Source organism: Cololabis saira, chromosome 17 (genome assembly GCF_033807715.1).
Source record: "Cololabis saira isolate AMF1-May2022 chromosome 17, fColSai1.1, whole genome shotgun sequence".
Taxonomy (NCBI): Eukaryota; Metazoa; Chordata; class Actinopteri; order Beloniformes; family Belonidae; genus Cololabis; species Cololabis saira.
The window spans coordinates 10182980-10206984 of record NC_084603.1 but is presented as its reverse complement, the minus strand read 5'-3'; the positions used below and the strand labels follow the sequence as shown (position 1 = coordinate 10206984).

General features: G+C 41.3%; 1 protein-coding gene across 7 annotated transcripts in view; it reads left to right on the top strand.

The window, feature by feature from the left end:
- LOC133464030 (signal-induced proliferation-associated 1-like protein 2) overlaps window positions 1-24005 on the top strand; it is a 106593-nt gene that overhangs the window by 65651 nt on the left and 16937 nt on the right. For 3 of the 7 annotated variants that reach the window (XM_061745962.1, XM_061745957.1, XM_061745958.1), the window contains 8 exons: window positions 8006-8047; window positions 8319-8573; window positions 13706-13852; window positions 15230-15333; window positions 15438-15526; window positions 16780-17153; window positions 20191-20454; window positions 22075-22128. In XM_061745962.1, the coding sequence (XP_061601946.1) occupies window positions 8006-8047; window positions 8319-8573; window positions 13706-13852; window positions 15230-15333; window positions 15438-15526; window positions 16780-17153; window positions 20191-20454; window positions 22075-22128 (1329 nt within the window). The remainder of the gene's footprint in view (window positions 1-8005; window positions 8048-8318; window positions 8574-13705; window positions 13853-15229; window positions 15334-15437; window positions 15527-16779; window positions 17154-20190; window positions 20455-22074; window positions 22129-24005) is intronic. The other 4 variants (XM_061745959.1, XM_061745960.1, XM_061745964.1 and 1 more) reach the window with 4 other exon arrangements.

The following is a 24005-nucleotide window of genomic DNA, read 5'->3' as shown; positions in this document are numbered from 1 at the left end:
CGTCCACATGGCGGGTCAACATGCCCGTGTGTGAATGTAACAGAGCAACCTCCCTGCCAGAATCACCGTCTAATCCTCCTCCCACAATCAGTGATGACACATGATGATGCAATTTTAATCGCAGTTCAGGGAAAGCAAAAACATGCAAAACAAGCCTCGTCCAGAACAGGTTCTGTGTTAGCAAACGCCTGTCTGCTGGCTCTGGTTACAGGACGGAGGACTGGAGAAATGACAGGCTGGCGGTGCCAGTTGTAGACTTCTGACTTGGTTTGACTGAAATACATTGCACCCCAAAATATGCTCTGCATAGCACAAGTCTATGATGGTTTATGTGGTTAGTAAGTAATGTGATACCCATGTATTGCATTTCCTGCAGCAAATTAGCAGATTTGATAAAAAACAAACTGATCGCTGATGATGAGGCCCGCTGGGAGATTTTCCATCACGAGTACCGCAGCAGTTCATCCTGGGTCCTGTGAATTTTCTCCTAAGACTCCAACAAATCATAAGGGGTCAGGTGAAGAATCTTGAGTACCCTCATCTCTTTTTGTTGCTTTGTCTTTGAGTTGCTAAAGTATTGCAGTCGACAAAGAGTGCTCCAGTTTCCACGCTGTTATCTCAAAGGAAAGGAATTCAGTTTAGCCCCCTGAGGCCTTAGGGAAATTGGAGGGGGGTGGTCGGGGGTGGTTTGGGGACAATGGACAAGAGTCTTGTGACCTCCAGACAAAGTAGCACGGCTCCACACTGCTATCATGACAGGGAAACATGTTTTTATAAGCACACATAGGGGGTAGGAGTGTCCTTCCTCCTAACTGCTCTACACTCTCACAGTATTGTTTACACTCCGTAATATAGGAAGTCCTCCGCTTTTCATTGAAGACTGATGTTGTCATCTTGTTGATGACATTCTGTCAAGTAATATTTTGGAAAGAGAGATGACTAAAGCGACTTATGGCCTGGAAAATTTGCCTCACTCATCCAGTGGACATATGAGTCAAAGATTAACCTTACCTTGGACTGTATTTATTTACACTTGGAGCAGGATGTGGTTTTAGTTCAGCACAATACCAGAGGCTTTTCCATCGCCACACTCAAAAGTTTTAAACAAGTTCAACATGTTGGCTCTGGATCAAACTAATGAGAAAAAGATGAAAAAGATGGGGGGTTGGATCTTGCTCTTTAAAGAGGAATGTGATGCACAGAACATGGCAGTGCCTGTATGTTTTGATATGTGGTCATCAGAGACCTAAGGATAAACAAAAACATCAGTGCAATGTGGATTAAAATGAAGTAGTATTACAAGATATGGAAACAGCATCAACAAAAAAAAAGAACTATTCATTATACATAATTTCTATGTCCTTAGTGTGATAAAGGAAAACTAAGTATACCATGTTAAAAGTTATATTATAAACACATTGATGTGATTTAAAGCTGCTAGGATCCAGGGGGTGGGTGGGTAATGTCTGGGGTTATGATTTTATTTTCATTTATTTATTTATTTATTTATTTTTGCTCTTAATTTATGTGTTAATTTTGCATTGTTATACTTAATAATATGGGCATTACTTTTTTTTTTTTTTTTTTTGTTTTGTATTTGTTTGTTTTTTTGTTATTACATTTATCTATTCATTTTTTGTTGTTATGTATTGGTGTTTTTTTTTTTTTTTGCACCATGTTGTTTTTTCAGAAAAAGGAAAAAAATAAATACAAATTTGATAAAAAAAAAAACAAAAAAAGGGGAAATCATTAACTATATAGAGAGGATTTTTACTCCCAGCGTGTTTTTGTTCTTTTACCATTTTAGATTTTTATCACAACGATTTGATTGAAATGGTGGATTACTTGAATTTGACTTGTGTCTAACCTGCGCCAGAGCCATTCTGACCATGAGTCTCGCCTGCGTCTTTTAAATGTCCACTTGTGACCTTTCTTTTGAAGTGTAATCAGACTAGTCATTGTGGATTTTCTTCTGCACTCAAGTAAAGCCGGATTTCTCCCTTCCCATGCCAACACCCTGCTAACGACGACGCAGCTAAACCCAAACCCATAAAACCTGCATTACAAAGTCCTCGGCCTAATCCTCCCACATCTTTCACAAGAGTGGTTTCTCTTATCTGAATAACAATTTTGGGGGGGAGAAAAGAAATCATGGGTTAGTCTTTTGTCCCTTTGACAACTCTGTATCTTTTGTGTCACGCCTTATTTAATGAATCTTTTGTCAGTGGTCTGGCGCTGGCTGGTCAAGATCCCAACCTCGGTGACTCTTTGCTGTGACATGGACACTGACTGTGGGAATGCATCAGCTCGTCTCTCACTCACAGGCTTGTCACTGAAGTGACAGGTCTCTGGGGTCCAAGGTCCTGCTGTCACACTGATCTATTGTAGTTCCTAAAGACCCGGTGGCAGAAAAACTATTTGCTAACTTTCCTCGCTAACCGAGGCTCATTTTGAAACTGTCCAGTTTTGAGTGTAGGGGAGGAATACACGGGTGGATGGCTTTTCCTATTATCTCAAGCAGTGGTGAATAATTAGGTTGTTTTAAGTTTTGGATGTCCACAAGCTAGGGCTGTTCGATTAATCGATTTTAAATCGTAATCGCGATTATGTAATTAGAACGATGTTAAAACGTGAAAATCGTAAAATCGTTTTTTTTTTTTTTTTTTTTAACCTTGTCTGCACACATATTAATGATTGATGGAAATACCTCTCAATACCTGCGACAAGTGCCCCATGGGAGAGGCTCTTTAGTGTAGGAGGGGGCGTTGTAACATGCCACCGGGCATCCCTCAAGCCAGATGCGGTAGACCGGCTCGTGTTCCTTGCAAAAAACGTGCAAATGTGAATAGCAAATGTAATGACTGACATTACACACCTTTACCTCCTTCATGGGTTGCATTATTATTTAGCATGCAAAGACCCAGTTTAGTTTAATTAGAAAATGTCTTGTTTTATTTAATTGGAAATATAACTTACTGTATGTTTGCAAGTGCTGATTTGCTGATTTTTTTTTCAGAGATAAAATTTATATTTTATTATATTTTTTCCAACTTTTTTTCAACTTATTTTACAGAGTTTTGCACTTTATTCATTCATTTTTGGTTTAATAAGAGCAAAGTTTGCACTTAAAGCCCAATGGGGCAAATGTTCAATAAAAAAACAGCATATTTGAAATCATTTCTTTGCCTTTTGTTAATTCACAAAATAATCGTAATCGTAATCGAAAATCGGATTTTGAGAGAAAAAAATCGAGATTTTATTTTTGGGCAAAATCGAACAGCCCTACCACAAGCTTAAGTTGACCACTGTAACATAATTTTGTCCAGCACCAGGTCTTGTTGGACTTGAGAGCCAACAGACAGCATTATTTCTTTGAACTATCTTGTTCCCTCATCTTCCCTATGGCTCGCTGGCTACGTCTAACACCATCTCCTCCACCAATAGCCTCCAGCTCAGTTTTAACTGTTGACCAAACACCAATTTCCTACTGTTTGTCCATGATTTATATACACTGAGAGTGAAATCCTCCCCGCCCCTCCAGACTCTGCAAACAAGCATGTTCCACTCACATCAAGTCAGCACAAATGATATTGCTGCTTCCAGCTAAGTTGTATTGGTGCTCGTGGAGAATATAAGGCTCGTAGGAGAAATTCATCCCGTCACTTCTTGGTTATTCTGGTACAAAAAGCACAGCAAGAGACAGTGGCGGAGACCTTTGCTGTTGACAACTTGTTACCTAGGCTTAGCCTTTTCGGCAGTTAATGATGTGTGGCAACCGAGCTTGACCACACACACACAGTTAATCAAGGTAATGAGTGGATTAGTAGCCATGTTTAAAGACAATTGGCCATCAGTCTTGAGAATTTAACAATCTTGTTAGTATCCTGAGCGGACGTGATTGAAAGGAGCCTGGGTTTCACAATGAAAGTAATGGGATAATGAGTCTATCTAATAAATCACCTCGCTCTGTCCACGAGCAGCAGCTCCGACTAACAAAGTACTTTCCTTTTTAACCATTTGTGGGCACCTCTAATTATCTGGTGCTAAAATGCCATTCATTGCTCTCACGGTTCCATTATCAGACCAGTTATTTATGCACTATGCATGCAGTCACTAAATATTTTTGACCGCAGGAGAAGGAGAAGCTAGCCTATGCAGGATGCTGACCAAATCTGAGAGACATGTTAGAGGAGGTGGTGGAGGATTGTTGTAGTTGCATCCTACAACATTCACAGCTGCAGTGGGAGGTCAGCTGTAAACAACCGCGCCAGGCCCTCGTTTGATGAGAGGGTCCTTCTGAGATGAATTACTCGTCCCCTTCGCCGCTGTCTTTGCAATCAGCTAGCGATCCCTCCTCGGTTCGGTCCCCGCTGTGTGTACATGTGTGACCACAGCAAAGTATACACAGCTTTCTTTCCTTCAGAGCATCCTGGAAAATGGACCTGGGAGGGGGGGAGGACAGTGTAATCATTAGGGTCATGCTTGAGATACTTTGAGCTAAGCTAGAACAGCACCCAGGCTGTTTAACCCCTACCCGTCACCCTAGCAGCCCCCCTCCACCCTCCGTGCTTTCAAACACACACACCAAGCCTCTGCCCAGGACCAGAGATTAATGTTGCATGAAATGGCATCACAAGCCATGTCCTTCGGAGAGATCTTCAGTGTTCTCAGCATAAATGCGATGGAGATGGATGGATGCAAAGCTTACTATGCAGGGGGAATAGAGGGAGACCCCTAGCTGGCGAAGTGGCAGGTACAGATCTTCACGTCTTATTAATATGCCCTAAATGATTTCAGTTTTCTTTTTAGTACATCTGACCTGCCCAAAGGGCATCTGTGTGCACAATCGAACATGTATGTTTGACATTTATTGTTGTAAGTATGCATCACACCATATCTGGAGGTCTGCTTCAGGTTAAACTTTCTGGGATCAGTTGATTGCTTTCATGGTGGGACAAAATATACAAAATATGACCAATTAATCAATGTATTGTGCAAAAACATAATATATGTAATTACATGCAAATAATTTATTAAAATACTAATAATTTATTAGATTGTTTGTTAGTTATAATGAATCTAAGGAGCTATATATCTAATTCATATAATTCTGCATTTCTTCTATCAAGGCATGATTTAAAAAAAACCCACACATCTGGTCTTTTTTTTCTTTTTTTGAAAAAAAAAATGCAACCCCAGTTGAACAACAAAACATAACATATTACAGCATCTCATAAGGTATTTAACACTGTTTAACAAAGGTTAACACAAGGTTAGAAGCGGTGCATGGCAGATATACAACTGCTTGCAGCGCTGCCTTTAGTAACCTGAAGTGTTTTTATGTTGCATTATTAATCTGCCACATTGATGTCATGGAACTTCAGCCAGTGTTGCTTTAGTTCACTGAGGTTTGCAGATGTCCGTGCACCACTCTTTCAGGTCCCCCTCGAGCATTTCACCTGAGTTGAGGTCTAGAATTACACCCGGCCGTTTTAAGATCAAGAGTCTTTTCTGTTTTTGCTCTCAGACAGACGGCCTCTGATTTGACTGCTGAAAACCTGTTTATATAGAAGAGTAAATAATTGACTCAGTAACTAAAAGGTGCCAAGGTGATCACCCCAGCCTCCACCACCGTGTATGACAGTAAATGACGTGCTGGTGGGCTGTGCTTGGTTGTGATCAAATGTGGCACCGTGGATTATGGTTAAACATCTCCACTTCTCATCTGTCCGTGCGACTGTTCCAGAAGTCTAGTGGTTTGTGCAGATGCGACTTGGCAAAGCTAAGCTGCACTCCCAAGTACTTTTAAAATACTTTTTTCTGCATCCTTTTTCAAGTACACCCTACTTTTAACCCTTTACTTACCGCAAAATACTGAATATTTTAATCCATCCATTATGTATACCCTCTTCTTTCTATAAAAGGAGACAGGGCTTAGCTGGAGCCTTTCCCAGTTGTCTCTGGTTGAAAAGGCAGGTACACCCTGGACTGATTCCCAGTCTATTGCGGGATGTATACTAAAATGTCCAAGATTTTACCCATGGCCTATTTGTTTTACACTCCAAACTGAGTATTCGCTCCCTTTTCCTCGGATAATATTCTGTCTTTGTTCCACTCCACAGCTCTTGCAGTCCTTGACTCTGTTGCTCCTCTTAAGCTTAAATGCACCAAACCTAGAGTGGATCCCTGGCTAAATGATACCAGGGCCCTGAGGCGCTGCTGCAGGGAAGGTGAACAAAGGTGGAAGGGGGATAACTTACTTGTATCACTTGGTTTATTAAGGGAAACTCTCTCAGAAGGCTGTGAAGGAGGCTGATTTGTACCGTCATCTATTATATCTGGCAACTGTCATCAACCCAGGATGTTATAATACAACAGACTCACGGGACGCTCTGTGCCCCTACGTTTACTAATGCTTCACCTAGGACTAGCAAGAACTTTTTATATTATTTTACTGAGACGGTAACTTTTAATTGACATAACTGTAGTGTTAAGTTTAGTGATGATTCAATACCCTGTAACACAAACTGTGCTGTATTTGGAGAAATTGAGCCAATTTCACTATCGTTGCTCACTGAGGTGTTGCAACGTGTGAAACCTGCCAACTGGCCCTTGGACATAGTTCCTGCCAACAAGATTAAGGAGGTGTTTCACTCTTTTCTGCTGCGCCTGCTGGTTCTGTCCCCCCTGCTTTTGAACGTGCTGCTGTCAGACCCCTTGTTAAGAAACCTTGGTACTGTCCAGTTTCAGACCTGTCTCTCATCTACTGCCTTTTTTAAGGTTCAAAAGACTGTTTTTATAGAGCAACAAGCATCTTCATGTGAAACTCTGTCTTGGACAAATTTCAGTCCGGTTTCAAAGTTTGTCATGGTACTGAGTCAACTCTGATTAAAGTTCATAACAATATTGCCTTGTTTGTACATGGGTCAATGACGTGACGCCTATATTTTCTGAAAAACAGATTTTTTTTCAATTCAAAAAAGGTTTAAATGGATAAAAAAAATGCCATATGTATGAACTACCTGTCCCACATATGGACTCACTTGAATTTTACAAAAAATACTAGTTTGGGATTTTGTTGTTGTTTTAAGCGTCATAATGTCAAGTGGCGCGACCGTCCGACCAGGACTCTTGTTTTGAAAACTTTTTTTGAAATCACTCTAAATGTATTTAAATTAATCCTCTGCCCTATCTGGCATGATTTCTGAACTGTCTTGTAGTGTATAAGATTTATACACATTTATATTTATATTTCCATCATAATATACAAACAAAGTTTGACTGACGACGTCCATTTTATGAAATATCATGTGGCGCGACCATTAAAAAAATAACCATTTTTGTATAATATGTAAAACTTGTAAAAAAAAAAGATGTCAAGATGTTAAGGAAATTAATTTATTTTAATATGAATCATGGTTGCAACACATTACCTTTTTTAAGGCTAGTGCCAATTTATCTTGACAAAAAACCGAGCAGGCCTCCTCTTTCATATAAAGCACTGCATAGACATTAGAGACATGGCACTTACATGGTTCAACTCCTATTTAGCCAATATGAGTTTTTAGTGGGATGACTTCTCCTCATCCCACTCTCTTCTTTCTTGCGGGGTACCACAGGGTTCCATTCTGGGTCCTGTCCTCTTCTCTCTATAATTGCTACCTTTTAGGACCAATAATCGCCAAACATAAAATATTTTTTCATAGTTATGCAGACGATTTGCAAATATATCTGACTTTAAATCCTTAATGACAGTGGTGCACTAAAATCTTAAAGCTGTGGATATCACAGAAGTTTCTACACTAGAACAAAGAAAAAAATATCCTTGGTCTTCTGTCTTCTATTCTCTGAGTTCCCTAACTTCATACTTGAAACCATCTGTGAGAAATCCAGGAGTTATGTTTGATGATAGCTTAAGGTTTAATAGATAGTTAAACAATGTTCTAACGGTACGTTTTTTTTCCAGCTTTTTCATTTTCACTAAAGTTAAACCCTTTCTTAACAGAGAGGATCTGGAGAAGGTAGAACACGCCTTTATTCGCTCAAGGTGCGTTGACCTACATTTGCCTCAGCCCGTCTTCGATGAGACGCCTTCATTTTGTTCAGACTAATGCTGCCTGTCTTTCCATTAATTCCTCAAGGCATGTTTTTAATTGCTCCCTTTGTTTCGTCTCTTTATCGGATCTGATTTTTTGTTTAATGTCAGGCTAAAAGTTGACATGAGATTTTTATGAACACTGCTGCTATTAAGAACATCTCTTATGAAACTCACCTATGACCTTCCAACGTTTGTGTCCTTGTCAATCCCTCCGTCTCAGGGGCTGCTCCGAGCTTTACCGGATACCAATGGTGGAGTACAAGGTGGACAGCGAGGGAACGCCCTGCGAGTACAAGACACCTTTCAGGAGAAACACCACCTGGCACCGCGTTCCCTCTGCTGCTGGACAGGCTCTGTCCCGAGGCTCGCCCACTCAGGGCCCCGACCGTCTGCAGTGCCAGCAGATCCTCCAGCAGCATCAAGCAGCTATTCCACGTAGCACCTCCTTTGATAGGAAACTACCAGATGGCTGCAGGTAGTCTTTTTAACTTTCTCCACTAGTTTCTCTTTTATGTTTCCAGCTACAGTGGAACATGTAAAAGCTTGTGACATCACTAGGGGTGGGTATTGGGAAGGACCTCACGATACGATACGCATCATGATACTTGAGCCACGATACGATACACATTGCGATATCCCGATTATGCGATATCCCGATTATTATATTCTACATAGTTCACTGAAAAATGTAAAAATGCGTTACACATCTTAAAATCCAAGTTGTATATATGTACATCAGATGATAGTGATGGATCTTAAAATCCGAGTTGCACGTTCATCAGATTATAGTGACAATTCATGGGACAAACTGAGTCAAAACAATGTTTTATTATAACTATACAAGCTAAAGTTACAACATATTTGTATATGTTTTTCATATCATTTACATCATATGAAATTAACATAAAATGTAGTATGAGGTTGCTTTAATTAGATATATATTATAGATATAAATCCATAAATAAATAAACCTCTGTCCATTATTTTTCATTTTTTAAGGACAGGCAATTGTGTTATATAAAAAATAAATTATAAAATGAAATAAAACGTGAAATAAAACCTGAGCTCAGTGCTGGGCCCTCCCAGGGTTGGTAGAGAGTGGCAATGCCCAGGACTGTCACTTAGGTAGGAGCACTGGGTGATATAATGGGAAAAAAATCGGGGATAAAAAAAAAAAAAAAATTGATATTCAAATTTTGAATATCGATATTGAATCGGCTGGAAAAGTATCCCGATATATTGCCATATCGATATTTTTGCCCACCCCTAGACATCACAGGAGATTCAAAATAGTGTAGTTGGTAATGAAACTGCTTCATGCCAAAATGTAGAAAACAGTACATTTAAGAGGATAAACACCAAAAAAACGAATTATATTATAAAAAACTTCACAATTTAACGATTCAACACCAGTTAGTGAACGGCACCAGAGTTTGTAACAGGACACTCAACTTCTGGGTTGTTCAGTTGTTTCCTGCGACACTTCTAACTGAGGTTTTTCGACCCCAAAGAAAATAATCTTGACTTCACTCAGGCAAATCCTCACTGTAAGAAGTTTGAACGACCGCATAAATTGTTCATTTACGATAAGTTCTGGGAGTATGTGAACAGTTTTACCAAAACATATTCAAGTTACAGTTCATGAGGTTTATGAGCTTATGTTTGCAGATATATGTGCATCCACTAATATGCAGAACTATGAATGCTGTCCCAGAACCACTCTAGCTTTTTTTTTTGGTTTTATATGACCTTTTTTATTCTTTAGGCTTTGGAATAGCTGTTCTTTGTGGTTAATCCTCTCCATTTCCTCCTTGGGGAAATCTTCAATTAACTGGATGGTTTGAAGCTCACGGGACAAGGTTTTTCCTTTCCATGGGAAGGATCCCACAATCACTCCCCACTGTCTTCTGTCCAGGCTGATTAGCATTTTTATTTTCATTTTACCACTCCTAAAAGTTCCTGCTGGCTTCTGATAAATGTGTTTTGTTCTTGTGATCTAAGGATCGCCTTCCACTGAAACTTTCTCTGACGTATACTGTGGGTTCACAGCAGCAGCTTTCCAAGGATAATGCCGCATTTGGAATCAACTCCAGACTTTGTAGGAGCTTAAGAGATGGAGAGGCAGATGGAGAGGCACAATAATATAGGAAGAGCTCACACCTGTCCATGGGTTACCCTTTGAGTCAAATATGGAATTATTTGTCTTTGAATATATCCCAATTTCAATATATTCCCTTATCCATACTAGGGCTTTTCCACAAAAGCCAGTGCTAGTTCGGTGCTACTGCCAGACTTAGCACAGTTTTTTGTTTTCCGACCGCCGACTACAAGTAAAAACCACGGACTCCATGCCAAGAAAACTTGTGCTACGCTGGCTTCAAAACCTTGCTGTGAAGGTTTGGAGAATATGCAAGAACCTCTACGTCACGGCTGGGGCCGTGATGATCGTAACCAACCAAACAACCTCTGCGAGTGTAAAACAGCAAATTCTGGATGCATTTCTTATTGATTTAACCACGTAATTAAAAATATGTGTACTGTACAGCAAGCATGGGACTCTGAAAAGACTCACTTTCATCCTGAAACATAAATGCCATAAATTCATGTTGATGTCGATGGTGGAAAGTTGCATTGAGTCAATACAGGACTCCAAACAAGATTTTTGCACGTATTGACTTTTGATTCCAACTGTTGGTGTTCTGAGGGAACATGCTGGCTTTCCTATGCTCTCCGGCCAGTGGAAAAGCAAGCCAGTTCTTGTAGAATCAGAATCAGAATAAAACTTTATTGCCAAGTCAGACATAGTCAGACAAGAGAACTTGACTCCGGCTAACACCAGTTTGGAACTGGGCCTAAAACCGGCCTAGCACAAGCACCAGCACCGGTTTTTAATGGTCAAAAAAACATAATATTTAACTATAATCTGAATGTGCTTTGAAAACGTCTAAATTATCCACTTTTTCCTCACTGTCCACATACTTCCACAGCTAGCAGTAAGATGGCAGTGAAAGTACGAGTAAGTAGATATCAACAAAGAATTGTTAAATGATAATATATTTTTTTCAATGGTCTAAGGCATAAAGAGTCATTATTTTCAAAAATCAATGTTGATTCAAGACATTAGTGCAGGTACAGCCTGCTGGGAGAGGTTTTTCCTGAAACTCAAAATCAAATACCATGTCTGATAGTAATCCTTTGAGATGAAATCTTTGAACTCTCAGCTTTTCTCATTTAGAAGAAAGCCACAGGGACACTTTGAGGAGTTGTTATTGTGTTCAGCTATTTGCATATATATAAATGGAGCATTTTAGTCAAATGAATTCATAGCCTTGCTTTCATCTCCCTTTAGATGATAAGGCCACTCTCAGACTTTGTTCCCATCAGAGGCTGCCTCTCTTTTCGGACATCTCCATTGAGCCATGTAAAGCAGTGATTTGTTCATCCTGGCGAAGCCCCTGCAGTCATGATAACCTTTCCAGTGTGTCACACCGACCTCCCCTGGTGTCGCCTGCTCTCACTGTCCTGGTATATCGGCTGCCTTCTCCGTCTAATCAGAGTCTCTGGCAGAAGGAGCACTCCGTTCTTTCTCGCTCCGTTCCTTACCGTCTTTGCAGACCTCCCACTCTCCGCTCCCTCCCTCTTCCTGCACCCCGCTGAGGAGGAGGTGATGGGGACACTGACACAGCTCAGCTCATCTCATCCAATTACTGTAAAAACAAAGAGACTGCTTTTTTTCCTGGACTATGATACAAAGCACCCCAGAGGGAGCGTTAGAGGAAGAGGAAGGAGTCAAGAGGGAGACAGTAGGGGTGTATTATACCGGCACATATTCTGCAGTCATAAAACAGCATAAATTATGTGGTAATTTTTCTGAAAAGTAAAGAAAATTTTTTTTTTTTTCTAAAGAGTTAGCAATAAAACAAGATTAATATTCATGTGAGAAGGCTTTTTAGATAACTAGCAAACTGTTAGTAATTGAAATAGGTAGGTAACAGTAAGATACACGCGTGAGATGGCACTGAATGAACTGAATCTCACAACTGACAGTTTGTGTCACTAAAATACTTCAGCTATTGTTTCTTCTGACAGGATTGTGAGAAATACTGGTCTGGTCTCATCTGGATTTCAATAGTTCATAGCATTATGTCATCACACATACAGCAAAATCCAAACACTACGCTAGAAAAACGTGCCCAACGTTCAGCAAAATGAGACCGGCCTGTAATCTGTGGCTGTTCAAATGTTGTAGCAGCGCAGAGAGAAACATTGCATTTGATATCCCTCTCAGAACATTTAATGTCGGTGGAGGAGGAGAAGGAGAACAAAAAAGCAGCCGCTGCCATTTCACATTAAAGTGCCTGAACCCGACAAATAAGAGGAAATGTAGTACGTGTTTGATGATGTGCTCTGCAGCTTAGTTTCTGACAGATTAGTTTCCCATGGGAGTCTGGATAAAGGAGAGCTCATGACGGAGCAGAAATAATGGGCCGTCTCTTAAATGGACTACCCTTTGGGGATAAATAAAGTTCTTTTTTTCTGTCCATCTCCATCCATCTATATTTGAATGTTTAAATTATTTTTGCTTTATTTTTCAATACATTGCCAATCTTGAGACGTTCCTTTGTGCTTGCGGTAAATCATTGTTTTTGTTTGAATTTATCTCAAAAAATGGTTTTGTCAGTTGGGAAATGAAGTTAATACAAACGCAGTCCAAAAGCGTCTTGTATAAACAAATGTGGAAGCAGAAAAGAAGCAAATGTGAAAGGTATTGAATGTCCAACTAGACTTGGCTGGAAGCTTAATGTGAAAGCCATCCCGCCTGTGTTTTTGCAGTCAGTTTTATTTCAGCTAATTTAACCTTATTTGGTGTGCTGGTTAAGAGGGAGCCCCCCCCGGGCACCGAGCACGACTTAAAATCCAGTGTTTATTTGTCACTCCAGACGGCCGTCTGCCTGTTTTTATCTGTTCAAGTGAAAGTAAGCAACAGGGTGTTCGGTTTCAGCTGTTAGGTGAGCTTACAGCAGCGGGCTGCACCTAGAGGACAGGCTGAGCTGAGACGATGGCCAGAACAGTAAAACTATTTTATTGACTAAACATCACTAATGGATCACGTGTGAGTAGTTTTTGAGCTGAAATGTTAACTTTCCCTTCACAATCTCTTTCTGCCTTTACGCCAGACGCACACAGGTGCTGCCATCTGGATTAGTCACTGAAGCTTTTTCATTATAACACTTTGTTTGTCTCTGGAAAACAAGAGACGTCAGCATGCAGCAGACCACTTTACACCCAATAACCACGCGCTTGATATGCGTGTAATAAGTTTGAAAGAACCACGCTTCAGTGAATGTGATGTAGCCAGGTTTTGTTCATAATAATTCGTGCAAGTGGATTAGTGTTGGAAATATTGAAAATCACTAATGAGGAATCATGCTCTGCTGACTCTAACACCATTGTTAAGTTCAAACCTTTTACTTGTTGACCTTTGGTTAAACCGAACAGGCTGTCAAAGATGTGAACATGCCCACGATGAGAGATTTAAAATAATTACCACTATATTCTTTCATCACTTTTGACTGACTGGTTGCGTGTTTTTTGTTTCTTCTGCAGAACAATGCAGGACATGGAGAATCCCCAGCTCACCTCGTGTAATAAGGGAGACCAGCACTACCGCAGCTCCCCTAGCAACCAGTCCTCCTCCAGTGATCCAGGGCCGTGTGGCAGTGGCAACTGGTCCCAGCAGCCTGTATATGACGGGTACAGAACCACAAGCATGCTTTTTTTGTTGTTAAATCCCTTCAAGTAAAAGCTCCAGGATTATGCGGGTTTTGCAGCAGCGTACGCAGCTACAATCAGTCCCGGCACCATTTCCCTAGACCTTGCAATTTTACAAAATGACAGCAATTTTTCTGCATGAAATGACCAAATCATCAGTGCGCTTCTGACCAGTCATCACGTTATTTACAAATAGCTTTTAGCATAAAGGAGAGAAAATTGAGGTTGATAAGTTTCATGTATGAGATTTTTTTTTTTCTCATGGATGCTTTCCCTTCAGTAATTGGGTTTCAGACTTCAGTTCAGCGATTCTTTTTTTTTTTAGGGGTATATTAATGCAACCTCAAATAAACATAAGCACGTGGTGCATTAAAGTTATGCTTTACAGACATTACATTTTCAAAACAAATACAGCATTTTCTTTACTTGGAAACCTCTTTTTTTTTCTCTGTTCAAACGACAAAAAAGATGGGCACCTACCATTGAAAGTAATTATGAGGGGGGGCCTTCATTATTTCCTAATGCAACTGAAGCACCACTTCAGCAAACCACACTGCAATTTTGGACATAGCCGCTGGAGAAATTGTTGTTTAAAAAAGAAAAAATGATCACAATAGACTGAAATTCTGTCGAGGCTACAGGGACGAGTCTTTTAGCATCTGTCAGCGAAAACATTGTTATACTTCTTTCTTTACATCTCATATTCCGATCTCTCCTGATTTGAATCTAAAATACATCTATTAATGTGTACTTGCTTATGAAAATGAGGCTGCAGGTCTGCACAGCCGGCGTAACGTGTCAGGGTGACTCCACCTGCGACCCCTGTCTGCGTGTGAATGCTTACAGACCCTGACAGGAGGCGGAGTCCCCCACCGCTGCTCTCCTGTCAGCGTCCTCAAACGTGCACTGTGAACTCTTAAGGACCACTGAGGCCTGTCAGAGCTGCTCCAGAGCAGAACAACAGGCTCGCTGATTAATCTCTAGTTGGAGTCTTTGTTAAAGATAACAAGACGCCGTGGCCTCTGTTCATTTGCTATAACCCTTATTAGGTCTAAAAGGTTTAATTAAGACCTGCATTGAAAAACGTGCTGCTTTTTCCTTTTGTCACGAGCAAGAAAGCGCTTGGTGAATCGAGTCAAATGAAAGGGGGGTCTCTTCTTGCCAGCGTTCTCTGGCAGCTTCTTTATTCTATTATAAGCTCAAGTGATTTGACCTTAAAGGATCTTGAACTAATTGTTGTAAATCTGTGGCAGATCTATTGAAGCTTTCTTTTTTCTTTCAGCAGAATACAGAGCTCGCTCTGTAGAGCAAAAATAATGTAGTCTTTTCTTCGCCTTTGCCTGCCCTTTCTTCCACCAGGTGTCCATCCCCTATCCTCCACGAGCGGGCAGGGGACATCCAGGGAGGGGATGGAGAGATCCGCAGGGAGAGAGAGCCCACTCTGGAGAGGACCAGATCTGCAGGCGAGTCTCATGTCCATGCAGGCACGGTTGAGGTGCTTGCAAGTGATTTATGTTGCCCGTTCAGACCTGCTGCCTCTAAAACCCAGTTTGTTCTGGCTCAACAGAGGCCAAATGGCACATCCCCTCCACCAAGATCCTGAACCCTCTGAAGCAAAGGGAAGGAGGAAAAGACTCCCCAAACAAGCTGTCCAGGGTAAATGTGTGGTCTGCTCTGATTTTATTTGACATAAGCCGCTCTCATGATGTTAATGGAAGTTAATGGAAGTTTAGAAACGTTACAGTTTGGTGCAGCCTCCAAGCAGGCTGTGCCTGCAGCAGACTGCTCTGCTCTGCTCAGATCTGCACTGTCAGACAAGTTTCCTGTTGGTGTTGGGTTTAAAAAGTATCATCAGATTGCTCTTGTTTATACGCTTTGCAGAAATCGCGACCTAAATTGACGTGCTCAGAGGAGATGTTTGTGCTGTCCTCTTCAAAGGGCCCCTGTAGTTATCACATTTCTCATCTCATCACCATTTCTGGTTCTCACGCGCTTCTCTGGGACAGGTTTTACTTAAAGGTTGAATATATTAAGTGCTTCAGCCTCTCATGTCCTCTTTCTCTCTATTACCCTGTCCTCTTTTTTTTTATGCAACACAATCTTTTTTCCTACTCCTTTCATGCCGGGGGCTGGCAGACATAGCTAACAACTTCGTTCAGTCAGCGCTTTAAGCCATCATTGCATTAACCATGGCCGGTGGATGAAAAATGAAATCGCTCTCTTGGCACAATTTCTCCCTAATGCAGAGACCCTGTTTTTCCAACTGTTTGTGATGTGATGTGATTTTCGTTCCATCCATGATTTAGCGGCATTAAGTATCGCATAATAAAGACAACATGTCAGCCCAATCCCATGTAATTTATAGTTTACTTTCTCAGATTAATCGTTATTACCCTCTTTACTGGGAGTCCGTCTGTCTACTCAGTCTAATTTGTTAAGCTACTGATAGACATTGGATAAATACACTGAGGCCACGTTACACTTATTTTATTTTTTGACTCCTGACTGTAATTATCAGACCTGAAGAATATAGTTGGTGAATATATTAATCCCATTTTTAAAACTGATTTAAGAGCCAGATGATAGGGATTTCTGAACTCACTTCCAAAGTAAAGGAGATTATGCTAAAATTATGTGACATTCAGCATTTTTTTGTGCTTGTATTTCTTCTGACTTATAACCATGAGCTTGCCAAAAGTGCAGCAGCCCTTACAAAAACAAGCTGTCGCTTCAGTCAGGGACACATGAACATATGATGTAGCCCAACGGGTAAACCACTCCTCATCTGGTGCAGCAAGCATGTTAAAACAACCGGAAAAATTATTTGCATCTGCTATTTGACCTTGTTTGATAGATTATTATTTTATTTTTCCATCACCTTTCCTCCTCTGCTTCTCTCTCCACACCAGACGGGGGATAAAAACTCAAGTCACTCAAGTAGCAACACTCTTTCAAGCAACGCCTCCAGCAACAGTGATGATAAGCACTTTGGCTCCGGGGACCTGATGGACCCGGAGATGCTGGGCCTCACTTACATCAAGGGGGCGTCCACGGACAGCGGCATAGACACTAATCCCTGCATCCCCCCTGGGGCCCGGGTGCTGCTGCAGGGCAGGGTGGGGGAAGCGGGACACCCCTGGGCGGCGGAGCACCACGAGGACGGAGCGTCGGAGGAGGATAATGGGAAGCTGTACCTGCAGCAGGGCTTTGCTTCAGCTATCATGTCTAGTCATGTGACGGAGGGCAGCATCGGAGACCTGAGCGAGATCTCATCCCACTCAAGGTACAGTCAAAAACTAAACTTTGGTGGGAATTTGGCTAGCAGATGTGTAAAAAATAAGTGTCATAAATGTAAATTAGATGGTTGTTTATGCTGCGTTCACACTCATCAGTCAAATCCAGCAGTTATGGAAGTTATGGATGTGATGGATGTTTGTATTTGGGAGTTTTCTCTAAACCTACCTCAAAATATCAAATGAAAGTGAAGAGTGATCCCTCCTGCAGAGTTTGAGAGACTTGAAGAAATTATGAGAAAATAGCTTCTAAGCTATGATGAAGCCCCAAAACGTATCTAGGAAATTGTAGTTTTCCTGTGCGTTTTTTTAAATATTATTTTTAATGTCACTGCAAGTTCTGCTCTCTTTTTTCTCTCTTTTTGTCTCTTTGATGAAATACTTTGTTCTGCTGTGCTTAATTCTTCTTGGCTCACTGAGCTGATATGTCCGCTTTGGTACAGTCAAAAACTAAACTTTGGTGGGAATTTGGCTAGCAAAGCTCTGCTTTGCATTAAGATTCAGATGTGTAAAAAATAAGGGTCATAAATGTAGATTAGATGGTTGTTTATGCTGCGTTCACACTCATCAGTCAAATCCAGCAGTTATGGAAGTTATGGATGTTATGGATGTTTGTATTTGGGAGTTTTCTCTAAACTTACCTCAAAATATCAAATGAAAGTGAAGAGTGATGTTAATCCCTCCTGCAGAGTTTGAGAAACTTGAAGAAATTATGAGAAAATAGCTTCTAAGCTATGATGAAGCCCCAGAAACGTATCTAGGAAATTGTAGTTTTCCTGTCCGTTTTTTTTTTATATTATTTTTAATGTCACTGCAAGTTCTGCTCTCTTTTTTCTCTTTTTTTTGTCTCTTTGATGAAATACTTTGTTCTGCTGTGCTTAATTCTTCTTGGGTCACTGAGCTGATATGTCCGCTTTGGATATTCACACCCTCTTTCATGGTACATGGCTCGCAGCAAAATCCACTGTGCTGGAATGCGTGGGTGCACATTCACACACCACTACTGCCAAAGCATTCAATCCATTTTGGGTCCTGGCAGACAAACACACAGACAAACATGGATGCAGAAACAAGACCTGTGCCTGTTTACTGACCTTCTCACCCAGTCATGCTCGATGTCTGCTGACCCACCGCCTCACTTATCCAGCTGTGCTGACGGCCGTGGGTGTAGCCGCTCTGAGGGTGAAGCAAGTCCTCCACTGTCCTCCGAGCCCTCCTCAACAGACTGCACACCATCTGGGAAAGAGAAGGGATGCCAGAGAGGGCTGGACATGCAGCTACACACAGGCTGTCTTTGTGAAATAGAATAGGTATCTATTTGTTGACGCCATGCAGGGTTATGTTACTGCAGTCTGTCCAGATCATCGGCTCGTGTGGGAGGCATCAGAACCGACCTCCCAGAACATCATTCAGAAATGAGGAAAGCGTTAACGCCATCACGTGGACTACAGCGATGCTTTTCACTTTTTACATGATGGTCTGTGAGACCAGAGAGTCACCTGAACACACAGTGGAGCGGTTGGAGCACTTTTTTTTCAAGGTGTGACCCAGATGGTCATGAATATGGAAACTGAGTGTGTCGTCCTTCCACCTAAAGCAGATTCGAGGTGTTTTAGGAGGATGTTTTATGATTAAAAGTATTAAAGGTTTTCCGAAGCACTTAACAGCATCATCATGAACATGTACGGTTGATCTAAATCTGAAAGATGAAGGAAACCCAAGCAGACGAGACACTTGAAATCCAAATCGTTCACCTCCATATCAATGATGAAATTAATTAAAGAAACGACATATTTCATCTTAAAGGAGCATGAGGCAAGAATAAGAAATGAGACTCATTAGCGCCACGATGACCGTCGGGGTTCCTGCAGCCAACAGCGAAGCCGGCACGGGAGCACGTGTGTAATCTCATGTGATTTTCAAATCAAGCTCTAAATATGATTTACAATGTTATCTTACCTGGTCAGTAGGAAATGAGCCATGTCAGCATCTGTTTTCATTCAGTCCCAATTCAAGTTGAAGCTGCCTCCATGACTCAAACGCGTATCCAATGTTTACTCGTGCGCCGCCGAGAACGCACATGCAGCGTCATTTGACGTCACATCCGCAGGACAGCGCGGGAAATTCCGGTCCGGAATTGCAGCACATTTTGCAGCACACAGCCTGTACAAGGCAACGGAGAGATACACTAAAGGGCTCATTCATTTTGGTTTGGAACGCTTCATCTGACATTATTACTAGAAAACTTAAAACGTATACACATTTTTTTTCATAAATCCTGCCTCATGCTCCTTTAATTGAGTTTCCGAAGTGATATGTGACAAAATGACGCATATAATCATCAGGAAATGGTCTGACCCGGTACACGATGGGGGAGAATTTGTACTTTTGTTTTAAAACAAGCAGAAAGAATTTTGTTCCACAAATGCTTCAAAAACAAAGCGTAACTTCAACTGTTTGATCATAATTTCAAGGGTCGGTTCACACTGATACCACTTACACAGCGGCATGCAGAGCCTTTTCTTGTTATGCTTGGAGAGCCAAAAACATCAGCAGGGGTCACAGCAGCAGATGTCTGAGGACCTCTTCTTAGCACTGAGAGTAAATGGAGAATAAGCCTCTCTGTGGCTTCAATGCACTGACCCATAAATGTGGTTTGCCATTTGATATTTCACGGAATATAGAAAGGACAAAGTTCACATGATCGACTGGAACTGAGTCATCTTCAAAAGTAGGTTAAAGGGGAATTAGCTGGAGCACAGTGCATAGAGGAAATTATGTCATCCTCCACAGGCCAACAGGAGTCTTGGCAATTCATGAACCATCTTGAGTTTAAAAATTCATCTGGCTCTTTAAATACATTTGGCTCCGGTCTGCTGCTCATAGCCCCCCGCATATTTTCATGTACATATTTTTTATATGCGTTTTTATCATGATTTTCACTTATTGTTTCTGTTTTTAATGTTCGTTCATTGCTTTGATCACTTTTGAGTTGCATTATGCTTTATTTTTTGCTGTTTTGATCAGTGGCTCACACCACTCTGGGAGTCCCCTGGCCCGCGGTGCCAGATACTGTGTGTCTGCTGACTCCTCCAAGGTGTACACCATCCCCCAGACCAGCAGCTCAGGTCCAGAGCCGGGCCCAGGACCCAGCTCAGAGGCCTGTGGACAGACACGCACACAGTCCAGTTGCAAACACCCACTGGGCATGAAGATGGCTGGTGATGATGATGGTGATGAGGATGATGATGCCCACAGCACTGAGGGACCTCCCAACATTTCAGAGTGTGGGTGAGTGTGTGTGTGAGAGAGAGACAAAACCAAGACAGAAGATGAATGAAGTAACCATTACCAAATGGGCACGATACCACAAAAGCATGACAGATTTAGTCCAGTTTGCTTCCAGCTCACACGGTTCACATTATGGCTGGTGCTAGCAAATCATGCAAAGCTACATGGCTCCTTTTTTTTTTGCACTCGTTCTTAATTAATGCTCTTGTTAAAAAAAAAAAAAAAAAAGAAGAAGAAAAGGTCCGATTCACATCTGGCATGAAGATGTGTTTCAAGAGATTTTTCAATAAAAACAAGCAACAGCTGAGCGTGGCTGCAGTGTGGGACTGGCACTGCATCACAGAAGAGGAGTCTCAGGATGTGTCGTCATTCATGGGTTGTAGATTCAGGCTGTTATTGGCTGTAAGGTATTTGAATACAAACTATTAAATGTTAGCTCAGCAGCTTTTACCCATATGAAAATGGGGGTCGTTCAACAAATGTCCATCATTCTGAAACAGTTAACCCCTTGAATCAAAGCTGTAAATCTCAAATTTAGTAAAATTTGTATTGCTACATTTCAAATCTGTGCAGCAGTGAACAAATTCCAAACTTTAAACAAAAAAAAACTTTCCATTATCCCGTTTTTAGTTGGTTTTGTAGCTCCGGAGTGAGATCTGATAACATCTGCAATCTCATGGCAGGTGTGTAAATCGGCCACCTGTGATTAAATCAACCAAGAAGCATGTAAATACCAGGTGTGAACTGTGCTCTCGCCGTAAAGCGCTCTTCTCTCAGACTTGGCCCGCCAAGAGTGCATAAACCGGCTTTGATTGAAGCAGACAGCCACAAAATAAATAAGCTCAATGAAGCCACTGACATAATACACTTGACACATGTCACATGTTGTTATTGATCGATCCTCTGAAGTCAGGTCCCCGTGGATTGCGAGGCCTGAGCCTCTGACAGATCAGCAAATCTGCTGGGAGCCAGGCCAAGACCCGCACAGCAAGACACCACTGTCACACCATCCACAGAGAAGGTGCTAGAAATGTCGCCCCGGAGGAGGAATTTATACAGTCGTTTAGAAAAGTTGAGAAAGTGCACTCTCCTTAGACGTTATACGAGCGTTGATGACTGACAGCATCTGTCTGACGCTTAAATAGCTTGCAGATGAGAAGTCCGCATTGAGTGCATGTGCTTGAATGTGTTCATGTGTGAGCTCTGGGCATGTTTCAGGGGAGAGACTTTGAGATTTGAACTGGAAAAGGAAAAAAAAAACAACTAAACAATAGTCAGCTTTGTCTCCCAAGTAATTTCATTTAGGCTGCAGAGTTTGCTGTGTGATTGATCACATGCTCTGAAGTCATCTTCTGCCGACTTATGAAAAAGTCCTGTAATTAAGTTATACTCCCCATTGCTTGTTTATATATTCCTACCATTTTATTTCATATTGCATAACAGTGCCTCATGATAAATGCTCTAATATTACTCACAGATATTGTTCTAACGTAATGAAGTTTCTCTTCCTCCTTTCCAAAAAGTTTTTCCCGTTTGTGCTAACACTACATGTAATGCGGGATGTACAACACTGCCTCTAACCCTGGGTTGTTTGTCTCTTGCTTCTGTTTCTTGTTTCAGAGGAGCAGAGAGCTTGTTAGCTTTCCTTCTCAAAATGCTGTCTGAGCGTTCCAGGTACAGAGTTTAAGTCCCCCACCCCCCCCACACCGTGGCCCCAATCTGACCCAGCCTGCTTCCCTACACGTTTCCCCACCCACTTTGTCCCCGACCAATACCCTCGTCCGCTTGTATGGCAGGTCCTGTCACGTGACACACTGAGCGCGGAGAGCATGCATAAACAAGTAGAAAAATACAGAGGTGGGTAGAGTAGCCAAAAATTGTACTCAAGTAAAAGTACTGTTACTTCAGAATAATATGACTCAAGTAGAAGTAAAATGTAGTCATCCAAATAATTACTTGAGTAAAAGTAAAAAAGTACTTGGTGAAAAAACTACTCTAGTACTGAGTAACTGTTGAGTAACGTCAGATTTTTTTGAACAACCATTCAAACAGACAAAAGTTCAAAATAATCATCTTCAGGCAAATTAAATCAATAAGATAATAAAATAAATTAAAATTAATAAAAAATAGCTTAAATTAAAATAATCTTAAAGTAAATTCAAGTACTTTAACAAATAAAATAATAACAAAATAAAAAAATAAATTAAGCACAAGTAGCACAAAATTTCAAGCCTTTGTACTTTTCTTTTTTAACCAGGCAGAACTAGAACAAGCCCATGAACTCATAGAAATCTGTTTGTGTGTTTGAGTCTGTGTAAATGTGACAAAACATGCAAAAACAAACATTTTTCCCAAAGAATCACCCGGTGATGTCATGAGATTGACGTGTACTGTACGTGGATAAAAGGGATAAAAGAAAAGTAACGAGCTCAACGTAGCCTAATGTAGCGGAGTAAGAGTAAAGTTTCTTCTTCACAAATCTACTCAAGTAAAAGTAAAAGTATAGTGATTCAAAACTACTCCTAAAAGTACAAAATTTCCCAAAACTTACTCAAGTAAATGTAACAGAGTAAATGTAACTCGTTACTACCCACCTCTGGAAAAATATCAGTATGGCTGTAACATTTTCCGGCCCAAGTCCTTTTCCAAATCTAGAGATATTTTTGTTAAAATATAGAAAAATGGTTAAGTGTGTGCACTGATGTGTGCATTACTACCTATAAATAGATGCTGAGTTATAGAGTTATAGCTTGAAGCATAAAACTACGAGTATGAAAAATTTAATTAATTGCTTTAACTTTTCCTGGACTTGGACTCCAGAACACTGCACTTCCGAGGACATGTTCAGTATCACTTTGGATATTTAGGGATTGGTTGCCATGGTGCCAAAAGCTCGAAACAGTGCAACTCTGAGCGGTACTGTCTCTAGGTGACCGCCGGAGCCAGGCTGTTGCATCGTCTAGCCATCTAATGAATCTCCCCGCGGCCATCTAACACCCTGCCAGCAGCACTCAGAGTGTCATGCTCAGGCTGCTCACTTAAAGCAGAGGTCTCACAGCCACACGCCTTCACCAGACAGGTCGGACACGTCCTCCGTGCCCCGTGTCCCACCCCCGTGAGCACTCGACACTCAGAATCATTTAAATGTTTTCTAACAAAACTGTTGACAACCGCTGCCAAGAAAACATGTCACCTCATGTTGGTTGCTCTCCAATCCCTGTCGAACAGCTCCTGTGCCCTCCTTTGTTTTTTGTGCGAGCACTCCTTTTGGTCTGTGGTAATCTTTTCCAAATACCCTTGTTTTTCTTATTTAACCCTCACACTGCTTCTTGGCTGCACTCTCTGCGGTTTCCCTAACAATGATTTGGATATGGGGACCTGTTGCATCTAAATTAACCTGCATATTCTTCATCCCTCTTACCCCTCACTTACCTGACTAGTACTGAGCACGGAGGTCCCTGCTGTTGGCATGCTACTGTAGGCGGACCCTCCTCCTGGATACGCCGTACTTCTGCCAGTGTTCTCGTCGTAGCAGGGGCCGGGCTGCGACG